General features: G+C 37.1%; 1 protein-coding gene across 1 annotated transcript; it reads left to right on the top strand.

The window, feature by feature from the left end:
• Positions 1-9,900: 9,900 nt before the first annotated feature.
• Positions 9,901-10,830, top strand: LOC103218610 (taste receptor type 2 member 31-like). The gene has a single exon (XM_007967661.3). It carries the CDS (start codon positions 9,901-9,903, stop codon positions 10,828-10,830), a length of 930 nt encoding a protein of 309 aa, XP_007965852.2.
• The last annotated feature ends 8,239 nt before the right edge of the window (positions 10,831-19,069 follow it).

The raw sequence follows: 19,069 nt of genomic DNA, 5'->3' as shown, positions 1-19,069 counted from the left end.
AGAAAATCTGAGAAAGGAGAACGGCCAGAAATGGGGAGCTCTAACTACTGAATATAAACTATCCAAAGCTTTGGCTGGTCCCTACACTATGCATATATAGGGCAGACTTCATGTAGCCCAGCTAAAATAATAAAATTGAGATTTCAGTTATCATCAAGCACAGTGAAGACAGAGATAGCAACAAAACACATTACTTTAGGCAAAGATAGCCTTTTCTTGAAAACCCAAACCACATTCCATTACCTTACATAACAGTCATATTCCTTGTCCATTCTTGTTTCTACCATGGTTTTAACTCCTACTTTTTTTGTTGTCTGGTGTGACTCTGCTGGCAGCCATTTCACAGTGAGGTGAGAGAGGCAGAATGGTGGTCATTAGATACGTGCACTTGGCTCCCAGCATTTTTGCAGAAGGGCTACAAGGGGGAAACCACAGCCAACATTAGTCCACGGAAGAGAGAGAGGAGGGAGAATGTTTCTGCTCAGCTGTCATTTGACTTCTATATCCTATTGGCCAGGGTTTACCTGAGGCGGAACTACCATCTCTGTTGTTCTGTCTTACATCATCTAGTCCCCTGGTGGAGGTTTTGAAAGTCAGACCTCATGCCCACAGTGTGGTGATGCATTCAAGTTCCAAACGGAAGGTTGATCTGGTTCAGGCAAGGCGTTGATGAGGGGAATGGGAGATAGTGAAGGGAATCTAAGAAAGCACATGTCTGTGTCCAGTGCAGTCCGATCCTTTTGTTACTCAGATGTGCTCATGCTCTCCAGTCATGGCTGGCTTTAGGAGCACATGATTTGCAGAGTTGCACAGAGTTTTGTGCCCAGAGGGGCTTGTGCTTAGATGAACTCTGTGCTTGGATTAATGTTCTACACTTGCTGCTTTTTTTTTTTTTTTGTCAGGCAGAGGATACTCCTCCGTTGAAGAGGGAATGGTCTTGCATTAATTCCATAGGGATTTGCTCTCCCCTCTCCTACAGGCTTGTCAGAGACGTGAACAGAGTCCTATAATGCCCACAATGCATGCCGCTGGATCATCTGGCACAGTGGCCAGAGCAGCTTGGACCAGAGACAATATCTGCTGTAGAGCCCTCTTTTGTTCTGGCTTCCGCTTGAAACCAGTAGCCTTTGGAAGCTTCGTTAATGAGTCAGAGCAATATTCTCAAATGTGGAATATGTTGTCTCCAAAATCCCAATAGGCCCCCAAAACATTGTATCTCTTTTGCAGCCATAGGAAATATAGAGAGCAACATGCCAATTACTTTTTAAAAGATTGTTTCAACATGTGGTCTAGGAACGCTGAAAACCTTAAAACATCTCCTATGTTGTTGGTCCCTGAATCTTCTCATATCCCTTTTCTTCTGGTATTTTACTTCCGCTCAATGTTATAGTATTTTACAATATTAAGAAACTTGCCCCTTCCTGTTTACTGTACCAACTAATGTATTATTATTATTTGAGACAGGGTCTCATTCTGTCCCTGAGGCTCGAGTGCAGTGGCAAGATCACAGCTCATTACAGCCTCAACCTTCTGCGCTCAAGTAATTCTCCCGCCTCGGCATTGCTAGCAGCTGGGACTGCAGGGGCGCATCACCACGTCTGGCTAATTTTCTTATTTTTTGTAGGGCTGGGATTTCACCATGTTACCCAGGCTGGTCTAAAACTCCTGGGCTCAAGTGATTTGCCCATGTCAGCCTCCTAAAGTGATGGAATTACAATCATGTGCCAGAGGGCCCGGTCTCTAATATTATTAATATATTAAATTAGCACGATGTTTAAATATACATATAAATTAAACAGAGAACAGAATTGACATAGCCCTGACATAAAACAGTGAAGCAGTGCTATTATTCTTACAATACAAGTCAAATTTTTTGATTTTCCCTCCTAATGGGTGTAGATTAATAAACATTCACAAAATCACGAACCCTGTAAAAAGTGCCAGAAGCTCTGCTCTGCTCCATGAAAATAGCACCTCCTGGAAAGCATTTGTAAGTGCTGATTTAAGTTTATGGTAGTCTGCATTCATTCTATAACCCATCTGGTTTCGGTAGAGGCCAGATAGGTTAAGTGAATCCGGTTACAGAAAGGACTACCATCCCTTGTAACTTGCAAGTGTTTTGTCATGGCAGTGACCAATTCCATTCCTTAAGGAATGTGGTTATTACATTTTATATATTGTGTTGCCACCAGAGGAGAATTTCAGAGGCTTCCCCTTGGTCCTTCTATAATAATGTTCCTTACTCTACAGTTCATGAAGAATGTGAGAGTTCTGCCAGCTGCCATGCATATCCATTTCAATTACACATTCAGGAAGAAGAAGTAACTACAAACTGATTAGATCCACCTTGGAATGGACATGAGCCGAAGCTCTAGGTAGCATCTGACCTTCAAAAACTCACACTTCAGGCTGGAGGTGATGGCCCATGTCTGTAGCCCTACTACTTTGGGAGACCAGGTGAGAGGATCCCTTGACAGCAGGAGTTCCCTTTGCAACATGTGGAAACTCCATATCCACAAAAAATTGGAAAATTAGTTGGCGTGGTGGTGCATGCTTATAGTTCCAAATACTCGGGAAGCTGAGGCAGGAGGATTGCTTGAGCCCAGGCATTCAAGGCTGTAGTGGGCTATGATCCTGCCACTGTACTCCAGCTTGGGTAACAGAGAGACTCTGTCTAAGAAGAAGAAGAAAAAAAAAGAATTAAAAGTTCTTACTAGTGTCTTAAATATCAAGTAAAACAGGTTCAAATCAATATTTAACAATATTTGGTTCCTGCCTATAGCAAACAGGTAAAATTGAAAGTAGTTGTACAAATAGTATATTAACTCCTAAGAAAACAAGCCAAAGACAGTTTTATTATCATCTCCTTTTGTTGTTGTTGTTGTTGTTTTGAGACAGAGTCTTGCTCTGTCTCCCAGGCTGGAGTGCAGTAGTGTAATCTTGACTAACTACCAACTGCAACTCCTGGGTTCAAATGATTCTCTTGCTGCAGCGATCTGAGTACCTGGGATTATAGGCATGCACCACCACACCTGGCTAATTTTTGCATTTCTAGTTGATACAGGGTTTCACCATGTTGGCCATGCTGGTCTTGAACTCATAATCTCAGGTGTTGAGGTCTTGAACTCATAATCCTCCTGGATTATATCCTGAAGAGTGTTTTCCAACTTGGTTCCATTTTCCCCATCACTTTCAGGTATACCAATCAAACATAGGTTTGGTCTTTTCACATAGTCTCATATTTCATGGAGCATTTGTTTGTTCCTTTTCATTCTGTTTTCTCTAATCTTGTTTTCATGCTTTATTTCATTGTATTGATCTTCAGTATCTGATATCCTTTCTTCCACTTGCTCGGTTCAGGTACTGATACTTGTGTATGCTTCACAAAGTTCTCATGCTGTGTTTTTCAGCTCCATAAGGGCATTTATGTTCTTCTCTAAATTGGTTATTCTAGTTAGCAATTCCTCTAACCTTTTTTCAAGGTTCTTAGCTCCTTTGCATTAGGTTAGACCATGCTTCTTTAGCTCAGTTGAGTTTCTTACCCACCTTCAGTGATAATTTCAAGCCAGTGGATCTTAGCTTGCTGGGTTTCAAGGGCATGGGATGTGTTGAGCAAGACCACTTTTTCCCCTGGCTTCAGCCCCCTTTCCAGGGGAGTGAATGGCTCTGTCTCGCTGCCATTCCAGGCACCATTGGGTGGTGAAAAAAACTTGTTCAGCTAGCTTGGTGTCTGTCCAAATGATTGCCCATTTTTGTGCTAGAAACCCAGGACCCTGGTGGCATAGGCACCGGAGGAAGTCTCCTGGTTTGTGGGTTACAAAGACTGTGGGAAAAACGTAGTATCTGGGCTGGAATGCATTGTCCCTCATTGCATGGTCCCTACTGCTTCCCTTGGTTAGGGGAGAGCGTTCCCTGACCCCATGCACTTCCCAGGTGAGGCGATGCCCCACCCTCTTTCAGCTCATCCTCCTCCGTGGGCTGCAGCCACTGTCTCACCAGTCCCAGTGAGAAGACCCGTGTAACTCAGCTGGAAATGCAGAAATCACCCACCTTCTGCATTAATCTCACTGGGAATTGCAGACCAGAGCTGTTTCCATTCGACCATCTTGCCAACCATTCTGCTATTTTTTTATTCGTTCATCATTTAGTTTTTCTACTGAAACGAGGTTTATGCACCACATTTACAGTGTTATACTAGCCAGTGTTTTTCTGTCTCTTTACTATTACCAGTAAGTTTTATAGCTTCAAGTGATTACTTATTGCTCTTGAATGTCCTTTTCTTTCTGACTGAAGCAATCCCTTTAACATTTTTTATAGGACAGATCTGATGCTGATGAAATCCCTCAGCTTTTGTTGGTGTGGAAAAGTCTTTATTTCTCTTTCATGTTTGAAGGATATATTCTCCAGTTACACTATTCTAGGCTAAAACTTTTTTTTTCCTTCAGCACTTTAATATGTATGCCACTCTCTCCTGGCCTTTTTTCGACTGAAAAAGCTGCTACCAAATGTAGTGGAGCTCCATTATACATTGTTTGTTTCTTTTCTTTTGCTGCTTTCAGAATCCTTTCTTTATCCATCAGTTTCAGGGAAATTGATTATTAAATTGCTTATGGTAGTCTTCTTCAATTTTTCCCAGCATTGTTTTTGAGAAAAACAATTAATTCCTATCGAATTGCAATAGTCCCTTTTTTGAAATCAATTTACCACGAATGTTGGTGTTAATTTCTGGAATCTCAGTTGTGTTTCATTGTTCTTTTTGTCTACCATAATGCAAGTACCATGGAATTCTGATTAGTGCAGATTTGAAGTAAGCTTTGAAATCAGAAAGTGTAATCCTCCAAACTTGTTACTTATTATCAATTTCTTTTGTTGATCTGTTGATTTGGCATTTCCAGATATATTTTTTGAGTAGTTTTTTACTTTCTGTGATAAAGCATCTGCTGGGATTTGATAGGGATTGCACTGATATATAACTGCAATCTACAGACTCTCCTTGTACTGGATTTCATTTCAGCTGGTCATCCTTGCTTGTACAGCTCTGTGATGAATTGAAAATATAATTTTGGTCTTTTATTTCTCTTATCCTAGGTGTAGCAGAAGGATATCATGCCTTTCTTAACCTGGAGTGTTCTGCTCAAAAATGGAAATTCTCGAGCAGGTGTGGTTGTTCATGCCTGTATCCAAGCACTTTGGGAGGCCAAGATGAGAGGACAACTTGAGAACAGGAGTTGAAGTCCAGACTGGGCAACATAGGGAGACTCTGTCTCTACAAAAAATAAAAATAAAAAAATTAGCTGGGTGTTGTGGTGCATGCCTGTAGGCACAGCTACTCCTGAAGCTGAAGTGCGAGGACCACTTGCATCCAAAAGTTTGAGGCTGTAGTGAGCTGTGATCAAGCCACTGAATTCCAGCCTGGGTGACACAGCAAGACCCTGTCTTCCTTGCTCCCCCACCAAAAAAAAAAAAGGAAGTTCTCACTGGTATCTTTTATGTGTCAAGCAACATAAGATCATATGAAAAATTAATAATTGTTTCTTCCTGCCTGTACTAGACAGCTAAAATTGAAAGCAGTTATACAAATAGTATACTAACTCTTCATAAAGACTACCCAAAGAGAATATTATTATCATCTGAGTTTTACAGATGATTATACTTAGGCAGAGAGTAGTTGTAAAATGAAGTCCCAGAGCATGGCTATATGAAGCCGAAAATCTGGTTTCCTATCTTGGCAGTCTGACTCCTAAATCCTGTCTTAGAAACAATTATACTAAAAAATGGAAAAGAATAAAATCCAAGATTGCAGACTGATTTTAACATCTATTCCTCTTAAACCATTAATTAATCAATAAATTAAATAAGGAAAAATAAGACCAAATATTCATATACAAGGAAATCTAGACTCTTCAAAGGAAAACATCTGTTTTTCAAGTAGCCCACAATAGTGACACAATTGCTAAGAATTTTAATTAAAAAATTAATATTTAAGAATTAGACTCAATAGAAAAACTTATTCAAAGGCCTCAGCATGAGAGATAAGTTTGATAAATATTGAAAATGGGTTGAAAAGCCCAAATGGGAAAATAAGGCTATGTCTACCTGGTTGATCTCCCTGAAATTAATTATCCATTTTAGAAATTATAGGACAACAATTCCTTCTATCCATGAGGGAGTGAGTATGTGTGTATATGTGTGAGTGTGTTTGTATTAATGAGTTTGTTAACAATAAGTTTTACAAAAGTATTACTAGCCACCAGGTTTTAAGAATTATTGGCCTTTCCGAGGTTCCCAAGAAAACTTTGAATGTTTTTGGTAGGAAAAGTTGAGATTCACTCAACATATTACTGGCATTGAAAAATTAAATCTACTTTGGTGATGATCCTAGTTATGTCCAAGCTCCCTTTACTGGGTAATACAACCAATTTGTCATCTATGTATTGGGTTGTGAAATTTCTCTAACAACTGAAATTGCTGAACACAAATTATGGAGAGATTAAACAAGGAAAAAAGTAGTAGATGAGAATTCACCTTTCACTTCAACACCTATATGGAAAATTTTTTCTTACAGCAAGGACATTGTGTTTGAATAAGAGTTAATTTGAGCTGTTTTGGAAATTATCGTGTTTTCCATAAAGGCAGCATTGATTTCATCCATTAACATACTGAGATGCTTTCCTGTTTGACATTGGTCACAGATTTTAAAAGAAACGAGAACATTACGGCACATTCAGGAATCAGGTACACATAGGAGTTAAGGTCAGGACCTTAAAGGGACTCTTGACCAGTGATATCTGTCCTGCCTTTAAAACATTCAGATATGATAAATTTACTACCAATCATTTTTTCACTAACAACAATAATACATTTATATTTTCCCATGGATGCCTACATTAAACTTGTAGACAATTTTTATATTTCAACATTTTTTCTTTGAGTCCTTTTAAGAGTTGTTAAATAATTCTGAAATTTCCCTTACAGTATGCTATTAACTAATTATATTTTTTCAAAGTCATTTGACATAATGATCAATTAACAGAAGTATCTCCATTATAATTACATTTGCTTATAACAAAAAAGTATTTGAAACTTGAAGAAAAAAGGTTAGACACATTTATAATGAAACATAAATATGCATCATATATAAGGCATTCTTAATGTGTATATGAAATAACAGTCATAGAAAGAAAAAAGATTAATGTAATTTTTTGAAGTAAAAATACATTCTGAATAAAAATAGAAAAGGGCTTGGAAAATGTTGTTTAATAACATTTTATATAAATACAAAAGTGTAAATGTTAGCCTGACATTACTTATTTTGGAAAGGATATGACACAATGGGAATTTTCATACACTACTCCTAGAATTATAAATCTGTGCCATCATTTCAGCTGACTATGGCATTATCTAATTAAAATACACATTTGAAAGTGTCAGAAATTCATGAATTTCCAATAAATTATAGTACGATGGATGTTAAATATATTAAATTAAGTATATTAAAAATGTTTCTCTAAATGAAATATTTATATTCATATTGTTAGCATTCTAATTTCACAATACTATTCCTGTGTACACTGGTGTGTTGGGTAAAGTATTTTGTTACCTTTTTTTGGCTCTGCATTAGAGAAAAAAATCATAAATAGGCAAATTTTTTAAGGTATGAAACTTATTTAGCATGATCTTTGAGTATGTTCATGCATATTTAATGCTACTTTGACTGCTAGAGTAAAATAATCCAGATTTAGTCACCATGGTTAAGAATAGGAAAAAGCATTTGCAAGAATTTGGCTTACTAATGATGCTATTAAAAGATGAAATAAAGTTGATATAATGTATTATTGCATAGAGTATGTATGCATGTTCATATTGAAAAATGCCCCAAATCTTCAAAATAGAATCCTAATTGTTGCAGGTCACTTTTGTTATCAATTTTTAAAATGTAGTGAAAGAAAAAAAGCAAATAAATCATGAAAATATGAATTGAATTTCCCTGTGAGGAGAGTTTGTGATGATGACCCAGAAACAGACATGCTACTATCCAAAAAAAACTATTCACATCAAATCAATTTCCAGTTTCTTCCAAGTTGCAGGAGGATGCCTAGACCTTTCTTTTATTCTCTTCTTTGACAAAAGTATTACAAAAAGAAGAAAATCATTATCATTTTCATGTCAGGAAAGTGGCATGCAGATGGACCTAGACTGTTTTCCATGTTCCTCCTCTTGCCCTGCATCATGGTTACTTGAGTGTTTATGATATATTGTTGAATTTCCCATTTTTGTATTGGTTTATTTCTAAGTGTGACTTACAACTTTAATATACAAATTTATAATTAGGAGAAATGTCTCATAGAAATTACTATTACTTGTCTCATTGTATACTGAGGGTCTTCCTGTGATAGGAGGATACTGCAAGATTATATATCAAAGCGTCTGGTACTCAGGAATTCTTAGAAAATTGATAAATATTTTGTCTAATAATAAATGTTTAAATATTTGACTTGAGAGAAACTTTACCAAAGTCCTAAGAATTAGAGATATGTTTGATAATAAATATTATTCACGGGCTGAAAATTCTGAGTGGGAAAATAGGACTAATTTCATCTGCACAACCTCTTGGAAACTAATTTTCTATTTTGGAAATTATGAGAAAATAAATTGTTCCATTCATAAATGGTGTGCACGTGTGTGTATTTGTGTGCATATTTATGAGCTTGTGAATGATGAAATTATACAAAAGTATTAGCAGCAAGCAGATCTTATGGAGTACTGGCCTGCCTGTGGTTCTCAAGAAAACCTTAGATGCTTTTGATAAAAGCAGTTTGGATTCTGTGTATTTAAATCTGGCATTTTAAAAAGTCCATATTGGTGATGATCTTAGTTATGACCAAGCTCCCTTTAAAGATTTAAACATTTACTATATGATTTCTGTATTGGGTTATAAAACTTCCCTAACAACTGAAGTCGCTAAAAACAAATGATGGAGAGGTTACAGGAAGAAAATTCAAACACTGAAAGTGAATTTGTTCTTATTCGTGTACTAGCAAACGAGGATTCAGGTTTCCCGTCAATTTCAGTATGAATAATTCCAGTCTATAACAAGAACAGACCATGAGTGAAATAGTTAATTTGAGTTGTTTGAAAATAAGAATGTTTTCCATAAAGAGATGATTGAACTTATCAATTAACATGCCATGGTGATTTATGGCTTGACACCGGTCACAACATTTAAAAGTAAAAGAATGACCCAGCACATTCACAAATTAGGTATGCATAGAATTTAAGGTCAGGACATTCAAGCAATCACAACCAGTGATATTACATTGAGAGGTGAAGCCAGCTGGACTTCTTGGGTTGAGTGGGGGAATTGGACAACTTTTATCTAGCTTGTAAGAGGATTGTGAAATGCACCAATCAGCACTATTTAAAAACCCACCAATCAGCACTCTGCAGCTAGCCAGAGGCTTGTAATGCAACAATCAGTGCTCTGTAAAAAGCACCAAACATTGCTCTGTAAAATGCACCAATCAGTGCTCTGTAAAACACACCAATCAGCAGGATCCTAAAAGTAGCCAATCGCAGGAAGGATTGTAAAAGGGACACTCTGATAGGACAGCAATGGAACCTGGGAGGGGGCAAATAAGGGAATAAACTTAGCCACCCCAGCCCACAGCAACAACCTCCTCAGGTCCCCTCCCACGTTGTGGAAGCTTTGTTCTTTGGCTCCTCATGATAAACCTTCCTACTGCTCGCTCTTTGGGTCCATGCCATCTTGAAGGGCTATAACACTCACTGTGAAGCTCCGAGGCTCCATTCTTGAAGTCAGCCGGACCATGAACCCACATGCAGGAACCAACTCCGGACACAATACCAGCATTTAAAAAATTTCTTTTTGTCTGTTCAGACATGATAACTTTTCTACACATCATTTTTTCCATTCTAGTAGTGGTTACATTTGTTATTGGAAATTTTGCTAATGGCTTCATAGCGTTGGTAAATTGCATTGAGTGGGTCAAGAGACAAAAGATCTCCTTTGCTGACCAAATTCTCACTGCTCTGGCAGTCTCCAGAGTTGGTTTGCTCTGGGCATTTTTATTAAATTGGAATTCAAGTGTGTTGAATCTAGCTTTTTATAGTATAGACGTAAGAACTACTGCTTATAACCTCTGGGCAGTAACCAGCCATTTCAGCAACTGGTTTGCTACTAGCCTCAGCATATTTTATTTGCTCAAGATTGCCAATTTCTCCAACCTTATGTTCCTTCACTTAAAGAGGAGAGTTAAGAGTGTCATTCTGGTGATGCTGTTGGGGCCTTTGCTATTTTTGGTTTGTCATCTTTTTGTCATAAACATAAATCATATTGTACGGACAAAAGAATATGAAGGAAACATGACTTGGAAGATCAAAGTGGGGAGTGCAATGTACCTTTCAGATGCGACTGTAACCACGCTAGTAAACTTGGTACCCTTCACTCTGACCCTAATATCTTTTCTGCTGTTAGTCTGTTCTCTGTGTAAACACCTGAAGAAGATGCAGCTTCATGGCAAAGGATCTCAGGATCCCAGCACCAAGGTCCACATAAAAGCTTTGCAAACTGTGATCTCTTTCCTCTTGCTATGTGCCATTTACTTTGTGTTCCTAATCATATCAGCTTTGAGTTTTGAGAGTCTGGATAACAAACCTCTCTTCATGATCTGTGAAGCTGTTACATTCAGCTATCCTTCAACCCACCCATGCATACTGATTTGGGGAAACAAGAAGCTAAAGCAGACTTTTCTTTCAGTTTTGCGGCAAGTGAGGTACTGGGTGAAAGGACAGAAGCCTTCATCTCCATAGATTCACAAGAGGGGCATTGTGTGTCTTCTAGCAGAAAACAAACTGGTGGTGTATGAAACATTTTCTATTTCTTACTGTGTTTTCTGTAATGTATGTGTATGAGTAATTTCCAGACATATACCTAGAAAAGTGTTTTACCTAAAGTTATTCTAAAAATGTGTGTGTGTGTATATATATGTGTGTGTGTGTGTGTTTATGTGGATATGAAAAACTTAAGAACATTGACAATAACATACTCTTTTTTGTTTTTTCACACAAACTGTCAAATTATATAAAATATGACAAAAATTTCTCAGAATTAGGAAGAGATTTATTTCATACATGTATTTTATGTTTCACTTGTAGAATTTATGATGGCTGCTTATAATTATTAAGAACTAACAGCTTATCTCAGGAAAAATACTGCTGTTTTCTATTGTCATTTGAACCACACAAATATACCACAGAGCGCTTAGAATTCATTGTTGGAACCTCTAACTTTTTGGATGGTAAAGTCATTCAATTCTAAATCAATAATGAAGATCTATCATCGGGGTTTTATTTCATTATGAAGTCCTATTTTATGTTTAGTAAAAAGCAAACAGAATAGTTAGAAAAAAATGCACACAATAAAATTTAAGTTACAAGCATATGCAGAGCAAATTTCTTCTATATCTACCGTAAACTGTACTGAGGAATATTAGATTTCATACAAGTATGTGAATAGCTTAGAAAGAAATATATTCTATAAGAGGGATGAAAAATCATGATCATGATCTTGATTGCTATTATCAGCTTATGTATGCTATTACAAAAGTCATTTCTTCCAGGGTTTGAATTAAAGAATATCTTGTTTTGAAATTGAGCTCTGATGTAAATTATTTTTCATATTTTTTCTAAAGCACTTTTAAGCCCCTGAATTGCTAATTATATCCTTACCTTCTATTTATAAAATTGCTTCTAAACTTTAGAGAAAAGAACTCAGATCTTCTCTTTTCTAATTAAAAAAAAAACCTATCAATGTAAAAATACTATAGAAATTATGGAAAATAATTCAGTGAAAGTTTTTTTAAATGTTAAAATAGTATCTATAAAATCTATATATTAATTATGGGATGTGCCTTAACATTGTAATTTTGTTGTCAGTGATGAAAGTGTGTTGATATATTCATTACTAGGAAGTTCTATTATAAGAAAGAAATGTACAGTCTTGGTCACAGCTAAATTCTATATGACTGTATTAATTCTCAGTGTTATAAATTTTTTTTTTTTTTTTTGAGACAGAGTCTCGCTCTGTCACCCAGGCTGGAGGGCAGTGGCCGGATCTCAGCTCACTGCAAGCTCCGCCTCCCGGGTTTACGCCATTCTCCTGCCTCAGCCTCCCAATTCTCAGTGTTATAAAATTTTAGTGATCTTATTTAAACCTTAAGATAAATCATCCCCACACCTGATTTATGTATTTTTTAATCATATATCTCCCTCAGTACAATGTCAGAACCGTAAAAAATGAGATCATATCTCTCTTGCTTTCTGTTGACTCCCATGAACTAGAACCCAGCAACAAGAATAGATGGTCAAAAATGATATTTTTATGAACAAATAAATGGGTGGATAAAATGGATAAGTCAATGTGGTAAACCAAAGAATAGGAAACTCATCACAAAATCTGCAGTTGCATGAATTCCCCTGTTCTGGTCTCAATTTAAGTTTACCGGCTTATCCAAGAAGAGTCCTTCCTCAGAGGAAAAGTTTGACTATTCCACAATTTTAGGGGAAATATCACAATAGTCTTGATGCAGCTGTATCAGGTGTCTGAATTGGAGACAAGGTAGAACATCAAAATTAGGTGGCACCTATTACAATACTTTTAAAAAGCATATAGAAGACTTTGGTCTATTTGCATATGTATTTTTTTCTATTGTGAATTATATATTTGTAATATGATATATTCTAGTTGATTATTATATAAACAAAAATGGCACTTCGTTTCAAAAAATTGAGTTAGTAACCAGCTACTTCACAGTGAGGTGCTCTGCTGTTCTGTCTTACATCACTTGTCCCTTGGTGGAGGTTGTGAAAGTCAGACTTAATGCCCGCAGTGTGGTGATACATTCCAGTCCCAAATGGAAGGATGATCTGGATCAGGCCAGGTACTGGCCAGGGGAATAAGAGACAGTGAATGGAACCTGAGAAATCATATGTTTGTGTCCAATACCGCCCCTCCTTGTGCCACTGAGATGTGCTCATACCCTCCAGTCACAGCTGACTTTATGAGCATATGACTTGCATAGTTGTACAGGGTTTTGTGCTTATAGGGGCTTGTGCTTAGAGGGATTCTATGCTTGGATTAATTTTCTGCACTTGCTGTTTAGTTTGTCAGACAGAGGTTACTCCTCTGCTGAAGAGGGAATGGTCTTGCAATAATTCGCCAGGAATTTATTCCCCCCTCTCCTACGAGCTTGTCAGTGACATGCACAGAGTCCTATAATGCTCACTGTGCATGCCTCTAGCAACTTTGACTTGTATTGGATCACCTGGCACAGTGGCCAGAGCAGCTTGGACCACAGCCCATATCTGCTATAGAGCCCTCTTTTGTTCTGGGTTTCACTTGAGACCAGTAGTCTTTGGAAACGTCATTAATGAATCAGAGCAATATTTTCTTTTTTTTTTTTTTCTTTATTTATTTATTTATTTATTTATTTATTATTATTAAACTTCAAGTTGTAGGGTACATGTGCACAACGTGCAGGTTTGCTACATATGTATACTTGTGCCATGTAGGTGTGCTGCACCCATCAACTCGTCATTTACATCAGGTATAACTCCCAATGCAATCCCTCCCCCCTCCCCCCTCCCCATGATAGGCCCCGGTGTGTGATGTTCCCCTTCCCGAGTCCAAGTGATCTCATTGTTCAGTTCCCACCTACGAGTGAGAACATGCGGTGTTTGGTTTTCTGTTCTTGTGATAGTTTGCTAAGAATGATGGTTTCCAGCTGCATCCATGTCCCTACAAAGGACACAAACTCATCCTTTTTTATGGCTGCATAGTATTCCATGGTGTATATGTGCCACATTTTCTTAATCCAATCTGTCACTGATGGACATTTGGGTTGATTCTAAGTCTTTGCTATTGTGAAAAGTGCTGCAATAAACATACGTGTGCATGTGTCCTTATAGCAGCATAATTTATAATCCTTTGGGTATATACCCAGTAATGGGATGGCTGGGTCATATGGTACATCTAGTTCTAGATCCTTGAGGAATCGCCATACTGTTTTCCATAATGGTTGAACTAGTTTACAATCCCACCAACAGTGTAAAAGTGTTCCTATTTCTCCACATCCACTCCAGCACCTGTTGTTTCCTGACTTTTTAATGATCGCCATTCTAACTGGTGTGAGATGGTATCTCATTGTGGTTTTGATTTGCATTTCTCTGATGGCCAGTGATGATGAGCATTTTTTCATGTGTCTGTTGGCTGTATGAATGTCTTCTTTTGAGAAATGTCTGTTCATATCCTTTGCCCACTTTTGGATGGGGTTGTTTGTTTTTTTCTTGTAAATTTGTTTGAGTTCTTTGTAGGTTCTGGATATTAGCCCTTTGTCAGATGAGTAGATTGCAAAAATTTTCTCCCATTCTGTAGGTTGCCTGCTCACTCTGATGGTAGTTTCTTTTGCTGTGCAGAAGCTCTTTAGTTTGATGAGATCCCATTTGTCAATTTTGGCTTTTGCTGCCGTTGCTTTTGGTGTTTTAGACATGAAGTCTTTGCCCATGCCTATGTCCTGAATGGTACTACCTCGGTTTTCCTCTAGGATTTTTATGGTATTAGGTCTAACATTTAAGTCTCTAATCCATCTTGAATTAATTTTCGTATAAGGAGTAAGGAAAGGATCCAGTTTCAGCTTTCTACTTATGGCTAGCCAGTTTTCCCAGCACCATTTATTAAATAGGGAATCCTTTCCCCATTTCTTGTTTCTCTCAGGTTTGTCAAAGATCAGATGGCTGTAGATGTGTGGTATTATTTCTGAGGACTCTGTTCTGTTCCATTGGTCTATATCTCTGTTTTGGTACCAGTACCATGCTGTTTTGGTTACTGTAGCCTTGTAGTATAGTTTGAAGTCAGGTAGCGTGATGTCAAAAGAACAAAGCTGGAGGCATCACGCTACCTGACTTCAGAGCAATATTTTCAAATGTGGAATATGTTGGCTCCAAAATCCCAATAGGTCCCCAAAACATTGTGTCTCTTTTGTAGTGATAGGAAATATATAGGGAGAGCAAAATGCCATTACTTTAACAAAGGTTGTTTTGACATGTGGACTAGGGCCACTGAAGGCTTTAAAACATCTCCTATATTGTAAGTTCCTGAATCTTCTCAGGTTTATTTCTTTTCTTTTGGTATTTTACTTCCATTCAACTTTAGGGTATTTTGCTATATTTAAGAAAATTTCCATTTCCTGATTATTGTACCAAGTAATATATTATTATTATTGTTATTATTTTGAACATGTTCTCATTCCATCCCTGAGGCTGGAGTGCAGTGGCAGGATCAGAGTTCATTGGAGCCTCAACCTTCTAGGCTCTAGTGATTCTTCTGCCTCTGCATTGCTAGCAGCTGGGACTGCAGGGGCACAACACCACGCCTGACTAATTTTTGTGTTTCCTGGAGGGATATGATTTCACCATGTTTGCCAGGCTAGTCTCAGACTCCTGGGCTTGAGTGATCTGCCCACGTCAGTCTCCTAAAGTGCTGGGATTACAGTCATGTGCCATAGGGCCCTGTCTGTAATATTACTGATATATTTAATTAGCACAATGTTTTAAAAAATGTAAATTACACTGAGAACAGAAGTGACATAGCTATGACATAAAACAGTGAAGCAGTGCTATTATTCTTAATATGAGGCAAATTGTTTTGATTTTCCCTCTTAATGGGTATAGATTAAGAAACATTCACCAAATCATGAGCCCTGTATAAAGTACCAGAGGCTCTGCTGTATGAATATCTTCTTTTGAGAAATGTCTGTTCATATCCTTTGCCCATTTTTTGATGGGGTTGTTTGTTTTTTTCTTGTAAATTTGTTTGAGTTCTTTGTAGGTTCTGGATATTAGCCCTTTGTCAGATGAGTAGATTGCAAAAATTTTCTCCCATTCTGTAGCCTGCCTGTTCACTCTGATAGTAGTTTCTTTTGCTGTGCAGAAGCTCTTTAGTTTAATTAGATTCCATTTGGCAATTTTGGTTTTTGTTGCCTTTGCTTTTGGTGTTTTAGACATGAAGTCCTTGCCCATGCTTATGTCCTGAACGGTATTACTGAGGTTTTCTTCTAGGGTTTTTATGGTATTAGGTCTAACATTTAAGTCTCTAATCCATCTTGAATTAATTTTTGTATAAGGTGTAAGGAAAGGATCCAGTTTCAGCTTTCTACTTATGGCTAGCCAATTTTCCCAGCACCATTTATTAAATTGGGAATTTTTTCCCCATTTCTTGTTTTTCTCAGGGTTGTCAAAAATCAGATGACTGTAAATGTGTGGTATTATTTCTGAGGACTCTGTTCTGTTCTATTGGTCTATATCTCTGTTTTGGTACCAGTACCATGCTGTTCTGGTTACTATAGACTTGTAGTATAGTTTGAAGTCAGGTAGCGTGATGCCTCCAGCTTTGTTCTTTTGACTTAGGATTGTCTTGGCAATGCGGGCTCTTTTTTTGATTCCATATGAAATTTAAAGCAGTTTTTCCCAATTCTGTGAAGAAAGTCATTGGTAGCTTGATGGGGATGACATTGAATCTATAAATTACCTTGGGCAGTATTGCCGTTTTCACAATATTGATTCTTCCTATCCATGAGCATGGTATGTTCTTCCATTTGTTTGTGTCCTGGCCATCAGAGAAATGCAAATCAAAACCACAATGAGTTTTAATCTCACACCAGTTAGAATGGCGATCATTAAAAAGTCAGGAAACAACAGGTGCTGGAGAGGTTGTGGAGAAATAGGAACACTTTTACACTGTTGGTTCAACCATTATGGAAAAAAGTATGGCGATTCCTCAAGGATCTAGAACTAGAAGTACCATATGACCCAGCCATCCCATTACTGGGTATATACCCAAAGGATTATAAATCATGCTGCTATAAAGACACATGCACACGTATGTTCATTGTAGCACTTTTCACAATAGCAAAGACTTGGAATCAACCCAAATGTCCATCAGTGACAGACTAGATTAAGAAAATGTGGCACATATACACCATGGAATACTATGCAGCCATAAAAAAGGATGAGTTTGTGTCCTTTGTAGGGACATGGATGCAGCTGGAAACCATCATTCTCAGCAAACTATCACAAGAACAGAAAACCAAACACCGCATGTTCTCACTCATAGGTGGGAACTGAACAATGAGATCACTTGGACTTGGGAAGGGGAACATCACACACGGGACCTATTATGGGGAGGGGGGAGGGGGGAGGGATTGCTTTGGGAGTTATACCTGATGTAAATGACAAGTTGATGGGTGCTGACGAGTTGATGGGGGCAGCACACCAACATGCCACAAGTATACATATGTAACAAACCTGCACGTTGTGCACATGTACCCCAGAACTTAAAGTATAATAATAATAAAACAAAGAAACAAACAAACAAACAAAAAAACGCTATCAGGATAGAAAAAAAAAGAGAGAGAAAGAAGTAATAATACCAAAAATCTAAGGAGAAAGATGGAGCATCAATAATGTTTTTGCTTGAATTTCCACTAAATCAGAGTGAGGGTGACCCAGCATCTAATTTAGTTTTATTTAAAATAGCAATATAGATATTGATAGATTAAACTGCAGGGGATATTATTACTATAGACATAATATGACTTGCAGTTGTACAGTTAGTATGTTTTAGTATCTTAGTTACTAATCTCACTTTTTACACATAGCTGCATAACCAATTAAATATGAGTTTTTTTGTGTATGGTATGAAATAAGAATTTAAATTTATCCTTATGTATGTCCTCTAAATGTCTTTCAGTCCTCCAAGTGGATAATCAAATTGTGACATACTTATACAATAGAATACTATACAGTGATCAAAATTAACAAACTAGACAGACATGTTTACAACAGAATAATACGACAAAGAAAATGAACAAATTTGAGCTACATAGATAATAATACTCACAGATATGAGAGGAATTATCAAGATGGAAAAATACATTCAGTATAATGTCATTTACATAAAGTTCAAGAAAACATATTTTTAATGCATTGTAATTTGTTACATTGGGGATAAAACTCTACGGTGAAACATATGAGTGATCATCAAAACAATTGGGATAGTCAGGAGGGAGGAGATAAACGGGAAATACCAACAAGGAGACATGTATTGGGAGTATCTGGATTGCTGGCAAATTCTATTTTCTGACCAAGTCGTGGTAACATTGACGTTAATGTTATTTTTTTTATCTTACTGTTTATTAGGTTTTATTATGCTCCATATGTAGGCTATGCTCCCCCCCAAAAAAATGTTTAAAAAGCAGAAATATAAAGTATATTTCTACATATAAAATTAGGGTGATACAGCATATTCTTATAGATACCATTGTAATTAGAGTTTTTGCTGAATAAAGGAGAATAGAGCATTATGGTACTAAGAAATTCAAGTTAAAATTTAACATTTTTCTTTTTTTTTTTGAGACAGGGTCTCACTCTACTGCCCAGGCTGGAGTGCACAAGCAGAATCTTGGCTCAGCGTAACCTCTGCTATCCATGCTCAAGTGATTCTCCCATCTCAGCCTCCAGAGTAGCTAGAACAACAGGCATGCACCACCACCACACCCTGATAATTTTTTCTATTTTTGGTAGAGATGGGATTTTGCCATGTTTCCCAGGCTGGTCTTGAACTCCTGTGCTCAGGCAATCCACCTGCCTCAGCCTCCCAAAATGCTGGGATTCAGATGCAAGCCACTAGACCTGCCCTGAAACTTTTTTTAAATTATTTTTTTTAAAAAAGAAGACATAAGCAAGAACTGTAAATCCACCTTCTTAATGCTAATATGAATTTGAAATATCCAAATTTGAATATTTATGATTACTAGACACATTTTTTCTTATTTTCCATTTAATTATTTATAATACACATTTCAAAGTGTCACAAACTCATGAATTTCCAATAAATTACACTATGATGGATATTAAGTATATACACCTATTATCCCAAAATGTATCTCTAAATGAAATATTTGTATTCATATTGTTAGCATTCTAATTTCACAAT

This window comes from Chlorocebus sabaeus, chromosome 11 (assembly GCF_047675955.1).
Source record: "Chlorocebus sabaeus isolate Y175 chromosome 11, mChlSab1.0.hap1, whole genome shotgun sequence".
Lineage (NCBI taxonomy): Eukaryota > Metazoa > Chordata > Mammalia > Primates > Cercopithecidae > Chlorocebus > Chlorocebus sabaeus.
This window is presented reverse-complemented; position numbering and strand designations above follow the sequence as displayed.

Coding starts and splice junctions, on each gene's coding strand:
- LOC103218610 (XM_007967661.3), top strand. CDS start 9,901: ATGATAACTTTTCTACACATCATTTTTTCCATTCTAGTAGTGGTTACA.